This window comes from Protopterus annectens, chromosome 1.part1, assembly GCF_019279795.1.
Source record: "Protopterus annectens isolate FY-2018-M chromosome 1.part1, PAN1.0, whole genome shotgun sequence".
In the NCBI taxonomy this organism is placed as follows: domain Eukaryota; kingdom Metazoa; phylum Chordata; order Ceratodontiformes; family Protopteridae; genus Protopterus; species Protopterus annectens.
Genome location: NC_056726.1, coordinates 1,096,962,628 through 1,096,970,410, shown reverse-complemented (window position 1 = coordinate 1,096,970,410; position 7,783 = coordinate 1,096,962,628). Strand labels below are relative to the sequence as shown.

The 7,783-nt window shown below is 43.8% G+C and overlaps 1 protein-coding gene across 1 annotated transcript; it reads left to right on the top strand.

Annotated features, from left to right (window-relative positions):
- The first annotated feature begins 841 nt into the window (after positions 1–841).
- Positions 842–1,807, top strand: LOC122815455 (coiled-coil domain-containing protein 1-like). Its single transcript, XM_044087965.1, has one exon. It carries the CDS (start codon positions 842–844, stop codon positions 1,805–1,807), a length of 966 nt encoding a protein of 321 aa, XP_043943900.1.
- The last annotated feature ends 5,976 nt before the right edge of the window (positions 1,808–7,783 follow it).

Below are 7,783 nucleotides of genomic sequence, written 5' to 3'. Positions count from 1 at the left end.
TTTAGAAAGCGTTAGCAAGCTTCCACTCAGAATTAATTTCAGAACAATTTGGTTATTAATTCCAGCTGTGCTGTGTCAAAATGCACAGCCCTGGAGGGGCTCAACCTTAAAAAAGTCACTGGGATTGCTGTTCCAACTTGCTTAAAAAGCAAAGTCTATAGTCAACATTTTATTTGCGGAAATTCTTCAGTACCTGTCCAGTCATATTACATCTGAGGAAAATAACGAAACTAGAACCTTTAAACATTGAACAAACAACAGCTGTTCCTTTTGTTCAGAAAATGGATACAGACAAGCTGTACACAGAGTTATTATGATAAGTAATTTGCCATTGTCGAATAATTACAAATTTGGATATGTACACCTGCCAAAATGTAATAAACTATTTTCTGTTTCCCTTAAAAGTTATACATGGGGCTTTGTTAAATTATTTATACATATTGCCTTTGTTTGAGTGTAATGTATATCCTCTCTATAATAAGGCATTATATTATGTAACACCACCATGTGACCATGAAGTACTTCTACTTAGAAAATGAAAGGGAGCGGGATGACATCTCGAATCGAAATGAAAGACAAGTAATTCTTTGAAATGCAAATAAAACAAAATCTGTAAATACTGTTCTGTTCATTTTATTGAATGAAAAGATTTTCAAAGAAATCTAGGGTGTGAATATTTTGAATATTGGACTACATTTACAAATTATTCTGTGGAGAAGTACCTGGAAAACCAAACTAACCAGCTTCACTGCCATCGAAGGATAAAGTCCTAACTATGACCTTGATAGCCCAAGCCTGATTACTGGCTTATGCAGCTGTTAGAGAAGATGAAGTGGAGGAGATGAATCATGTGACTGATGAGGAGGAGCAGATGAATGATGTCACTGATGTGGAGGAGAAGGAGATGAATGATGTGACTGATGTGGAGGAGATGAATGATGTGACTGATGTGAGGGAGGAGATGAATGATGTGGCTGATGTGGAGGAGGAGATGAATGATGTGACTGATATGGAGGAGGTGATGAATGATGTGACTGATGTGAGGGAGGAGATGAATGATGTGGCTGATGTGGAGAAGGAGATGAATAAGATGACTGATGTCGAGGAGGAGATGAATGATGTGGCTGATGTGGAGGAGGAGATGAATGATGTGACTGATGTCGAGGAGGAGATGAATGATGTGACTGATGTGGAGGAGGAGATGAATGATGGGGCTGATGTGGAGGAGGAGATGAATGATGTGACTGATGTGGTGGAGGAGATGAGTGATGTGACTGATGTGGAGGAGGAGATGAATGATGTGACTGATGTGGAGGAGGGGATGAATGATGTGACTGATGTGGAGAAGATGAATGATGTGAATGATGTGGAGGAGGAGGAGATGAATGATGTGACTGATGTGGAGGAGGAGATGAATGATGTGACTGATGTGGAGGAGGAGATGAATGATGTGACTGATGTGGAGGAGGAGATGAATGATGTGGCTGACGTGGGGGAGGAGATGAATGATGTGGCTGATGTGGAGGAGGAGAAGAATGATGTGACTGATGTGGAGGAGGAGATGAATAATGTGGCTGATGTGGGGGAGGAGATGAATGATGTGACTGATATGGAGGAGGAGATGAATGATGTGACTGATGTGGAGGAGGAGATGAATGATGTGACCGATGTGGAGGAGGAGATGAATGATGTGGCTGATGTGGGGGAGGAGATGAATGATGTGGCTGATGTGGAGGAGGAGAAGAATGATGTGACTGATGTGGAGGAGGAGATGAATGATGTGGCTGATGGGGGAGGAGATGAATGATGTGACTGATGTGGAGGAGGAGATGAATGATGTGACTGATGTGGAGGAGGAGATGAATGATGTGACTGATGTGGGGGAGGAGATGAATGATGTGACTGATGTGGAGGAGATGAATGATGTGACTGATGTGGAGGAGGAGATGAATGATGTGACTGATGTGGAGTAGGAGATGAGTGATGTGACTGATATGGAGGAAGAGATGAATGATGTGACTGATGTGGAGGAGGAGATGAATGATGGGGCTGATGTGGAGGAGGAGATGAATGATGTGACTGATGTGGTGGAGGAGATGAGTGATGTGACTGATGTGGAGGAGGTGATGAATGATGTGACTGATGTGGAGGAGGGGATGAATGATGTGACTGATGTGGAGAAGATGAATGATGTGACTGATGTGGAGGAGGAGGAGATGAATGATGTGACTGATGTGGAGGAGGAGATGAGTGATGTGACTGATGTGGAGGAGGAGATGAGTGATGTGACTGATGTGGAGGAGATGAATGATGTGTCTGATGTGGAGGAGAAGATGGGTAATGTGACTGATGTGGAGGAGGAGATGAGTGATGTGACTGATGTGGAGGAAGAGATGAATGATGTGACTGATGTGGAGTAGATGAATGATGTGACTGATGTGGAGGAGGAGATGAATGATGTGACTGATGGGAAGGAGGAGAAGAATGATGCGACTGATCTGGAGGAGGTGATGAATGATGTGACTGATGTGGAGGAGATGAATGATGTGACTGATGTGGAGGAGGAGATGAATGATGTGATTGATGTGGAGTAGGAGATGAGTGATGTGACTGATATGGAGGAAGAGATTAATGATGTGACTGATGTGGAGGAGGAGATGAATGATGTGACTAATGTGGAGGAGGAGATGAGTGATGTGACTGATGTGGAGGAAGAGATGAATGATGTGACTGATGTGGAGTAGATGAATGATGTAACTGATGTGGAGGAGGAGATGAATGATGTGACTGATGTGGAGGAGGAGAAGAATGATGTGACTGATGTGGAGGAGGAGAAGAATGATGTGACTGATCTGGAGGGGGTGATGAATGATGTGGCTGATGTGGAGGAGGAGATGAATGATGTGGCTGATGTGGAGGAGGAGATGAATGATGTGGCTGATGTGGAGGAGGAGATGAATGATGTGACTGATGTGGAGGAGGAGAAGAATGATGTGACTGATGTGGAGGAGATGAATGATGTGACTGATGTGGAGGAGGAGATGAATGATGTGACTGATGTGGAGGAGGAGATGAGTGATGTGACTGATGTCGAGGAAGAGATGAATGATGCAGCTGATGTGGAGGTGGAGATGAATGACGCAGCTGATGTGGAGGAGGAGGAGATGAATGATGTAGCTGATGTGGAGGAGGAGGTGAATTTTGTGGCTAGGTCCACTCATCTCTCTTTCTGGGAGTGGATGGTGGTGTGTGTCTAGGCACACTAACAATAGAAGAGATCAGAGCTCATGCGGCAGTGATGACCACAACAGGGACAGGGCCAGCTGGTCATGTAACCTCAAATGCATGAAATATATTGCAACATCCCATTGCATACTGGTGCCTTGGATGCTTCAGCCTTGTGCAGGAGATGCTAGTGACTAAACCACAGACATTGCCAACATCCTAGCTGACAGGTTCAGCACAAACTTCTCCTCCCCTCCCCACCAAAAGGGCAAATATCCATCCCAGCAGAGTGCTGCCCCCCGACATCTCAGATGCTCAGGTAAGAGCTGCCCTCTCTAAAGCAAAAAACACAGCACCAATGGGACCAGAAGGTGTCCCAGGCTGCATCCTACATGAACTCCAAGAATTGCTAAACCCAAACATAAAACTACTGTTCAATCTCAGCCTTACTACAGGATATGTGCCCAAAGAGTGGCGTACAGCAACAGTAGTCCCTCTCCATAAAGGTGGTGCCTCAACAGATCCTGGAAACTATCGCCCCATAAGCCTGACTATCTTGGTCTGCAAAGCTATGGAAAGGATCATCATGGACCTCATAAATAAAGATATTGGGGACCTACAGACACTGGATCCTACCCAGTTCGGCTTTGTTAAGGGCAGATCCTGCCTCTTAAACCTGGTTGATTTCTTTGAAACAGTCACCAAGGCCATTGACGAGGGGAAGGTGGTCCACACAGCCTACCTGGACCTCTCAAAAGCCTTCGATACAATACCCCACTCGGGCATTATAGATAAGCTCACCAGCTTAAATATAAACCCCTATGTCACTAGATGGATTGCAAACTGGCTCAAGGACAGAACCCACATGGTTAGAATTGCTGGAGCCATGTCAGACTCCAAACCAGTTACAAGTGGTGTCCCACAAGGTTCAGTCCTGGGACCTCTCTTGTTCGGTATATATTTCTCGGAGGTACAGGCCAACACGGAAGGACTGTGGCTGACCAAGTTCGCAGATGACTGCAAACTGGGCACCATAATCGACTCTCCAGCCGACACAAGCATCCTCCAAAAGGGCCTCATAGAAACAGACAACTGGTGCCAGAGCCATGGCCTCAAGCTAAATGCCAAAAGTGTATAGTCATCCCCTTTGGCAAAAACAAAGTGCCCACAAATTACCACATAGGTGGTAATCCATTAAGTGCAGAAGAAGTGATTAGGGACCTGGGGACCCAAGTTGATAGCAATCTCTCATTTGACAACCACATAGCCAAAGTGGTTAGAAAAACATTTTATATAGCCCACCTAATCATGAAGGGATTCACATCTAGATCAGGGGAGGTCATCGTGCCTCTTTACTCATCCCTCATCAGGCCCATAATTGAGTACAATGCCCCTTTTGGGATGTACCTTACCAGACACCTGCAGCAACTGGAAAGACCCCAAATGTACCTCACCAAGAGGATCACAGGGCTCAAACAGATGCCATATGCTGCCTTGTTAAAGAAACTTCAGCTCTACTCAGTGGCATACCGCCTGTTCAGAGGCGATCTGTGCCTGACGTATAAAGCAATGTCCAACCCGGAATTAATGGACATGCTGCACCTCAGAAAATCCAAATCCCATCGAGCTATGCGCTCGAGAGACTTGAACCTCAGCACTGAAATAAATAGGACATGCTGGAGGGACAGATTCATAACCCAGAGGCTCCCTTCACTCTGGAATAAAATCCCAGTCCAGGTTAGGCAGAGTCCCTCATTGACTCTCTTCAAGAGGAATCTTGATAAGTGGATGGGGGGTCATAGGTTTACCCCGGGTATCACTTCTGTGTCACTGTTAGACAGAGGCACAGTATACTAACCTCAAAAAAGGGCATAGCAAAATAAATTTAAAATGGGTGGCAAAAGCAAACACATTCTGTCTAGGCTTATAAATGCCCTAGGGCAGATAGCCTAGTATGAACCTATGAACCTATGAACCTAAAAACTGAAAAGAACAAAACAAAAACTGAACTTCCACATGAATGATGACACCTCGTGGCTAAATTGACCCTCAACTACACAGAAACAAATGAGCTATATCAAAGCTGGATCATGGTGAAGTGGGGCCCTACAAAGCGTGATGGATTAGGGCCACCCACTCCCCACAGCCATTCCAGTATCCCATTACTTGGCAATTTTTACCGTTACAATAAACACTATTTCTTACTTCTGCAATGATTAGATATATTTGTATTTAATTAAAACTTTTATTTCAATTTGTTTAGCATAAACACTGATAGCCATTTGCTAAACAAAACAATACAAACTTAGCATGAACCATGAACACTCAACTTCTCTGCTCTTGAAACTCACATTTATTGAAAGGACATTGAAATCCACATTCAAAGAAGATGCATCTGGCCAGTGGTGGATTAAGTTGACCTTTGGGTTGTTTTCAAACCATAGATTCATAGACTTATAGATTGTTACTAGGCTAATGACCTGGGGGCCTTTCTAAGCCTAGCCACGTTTTCCCAAAAGAATAGTGATGTCCCGTATCCAAATAGGACATCAAGGGCCAGGCATTTAAAAGCTACATCTGTCCATAAGGGAAATGATGCCAGGCCCAGTGTAAATTTCCTGTTCCCCATCCACTGGGCTAGGTTGCACTTAAAATAGGTAATTGACAAACTCAGCTTCACATGGATGGGAAGCCTGTTCCCTAGGAAGGGCATTCTCTGGGCCACATATCTGTCTCTCCAGCATGTTCTGTTTAAGTCACAGACAAAATTCAGTTCACTAGACCTTGTATTTCTGCTACTCCTTGACTTATGAATATGCAGGAGATTCATAAGTGTGGGATCTGCAGTTGTTTTGTAAGCCAGGCATAGATCACCCCACAGCAATCTATAGGAGACTTAGTAGAGGGTAAGGGCTTTAAGGCACTCTGCTCAAAGCAGGTTTGTTACACCTTGTATTCTTTTTGTAAGGAACCTCTGAGGTCACTCTAGTTGCTGCATATGCCTGGTCAGGTACATACAAAAGGGAGCACTGTACTCTATGATTGGTCAGATAAGGGCAGAGTACACTGGAATAATTACTTTTTTTGGACTTGGATGCCATGCCCTTACTAGGAAGTTGTGCAACATAAAAGGATTTCCTCACCACTCTGGCCCCATGGTGGTTAAAGGTAAGGCTACTGTCTGTGTGCAGGACCTGATCCCTGACCACTGGGTCAACTCTTAGTGGTGTATTATCAACATGGGAACTGGCCAGGATGGTTGATGTCCCAAAAGGTACAATTAGGCATTTCTTAGCATTGATTTTAAGACCATGGCTTTGTCACCATTTGTTAGTCAGAGATAGGCCTTCTTGAAGAATGCTAGTGTCTGCAGGGGAATCAATAATAACCTCCAACTTGCAATCATGAGCAAATTTACTCAGCCATAAACTTTCAGTATTTGCTTCCATTTCAGAGAGGTTTATACGTACATCAGTGAGTTTGTCTACAATGTCTGAGTGCAGTTTTGTATCAAAAGCATTGGCTAGGTCGAGGTAAGCTGTGTGCACAGTCTTACCTATATCCAATGCTTTGGTGACCCTCTCAAAAAAGTCCACAAGATTTAATAGGCATCCTTCCTTTAACAAGGCCGAACTGTGACGGGTTCAGCTTTTGCAGGTTACCTATGTCTTCATTTATCATGTCCATGATGATTTTTGCCATGGTCTTACATATTGAGGCTGGTAAGATTTATGGACCTGTAGTTACCTGGATAAGTGGCTGGACCTCCTTTGTGCAGGAGAATGACTGCAGCCATCTTCCATTCCTTAGGCACAAAACCTGACTGAAGGCTCCAGATGAAAAGTGATTCAAGTGGACCAGAGAGATAATGTTTCATGCTATTTATTAAACATCCCAGGATGTTATTGGGGCCCATCTGTGCAGTGATTTTGGCCTTGGAAAGTGCATTGTTGACCTTTTCTGTGCTCACAGTTGGGGGGATTGTGGTATGCCTTACTTCCTTTACACTACTGGGGATGTGGAGAGAGAAATTTCAGCCAAAGGTTTGGCAATGGCCGCTGGTTCAGTGTGGGTAATGTCATTTACAATAAGTTCTGCACATTGCTGCTTCTTTCCACTGAGGTTATGGACATTACTGTAGAAAGCTTTGTGGTTGTTCTTTGCCTGAAAATCTATTTTTTTCTACAAATTTAGCTATGAAGGCTTAATTAATCCCCTTAGCTGCCTGTCTCAATTGATCAGGTGGATTTTAGTATGCATGGCTTTATTCCTTCTACACTTGGCCAAGATTTTTTTTCTTTAGTTGTATAACCGGTTGATATTATGATTCTACTGGGGTGGTTTGCCTTTTGAGTTTGTCTTATTATTAAAGCAAGTGGGCACAGCTCACTCTATACAGCTGCCAATATGGCTGTACAGAGATTTTGTAACTAGCTCAGCATATTCTTATGTGTTTACTGGGTTTGGGCATACTTGAAATTTAGCCAAGGTGTTGAGAAAGGTTAGACTTGGAATAGTTCCTAAAGGTTTTTGGTTTCACTGGATCCCTGGATTTAAT

Bases quoted from the DNA above. Each gene is read 5' to 3' on its own strand.
- LOC122815455 (XM_044087965.1), top strand. From the start codon at position 842: ATGAATCATGTGACTGATGAGGAGGAGCAGATGAATGATGTCACTGAT.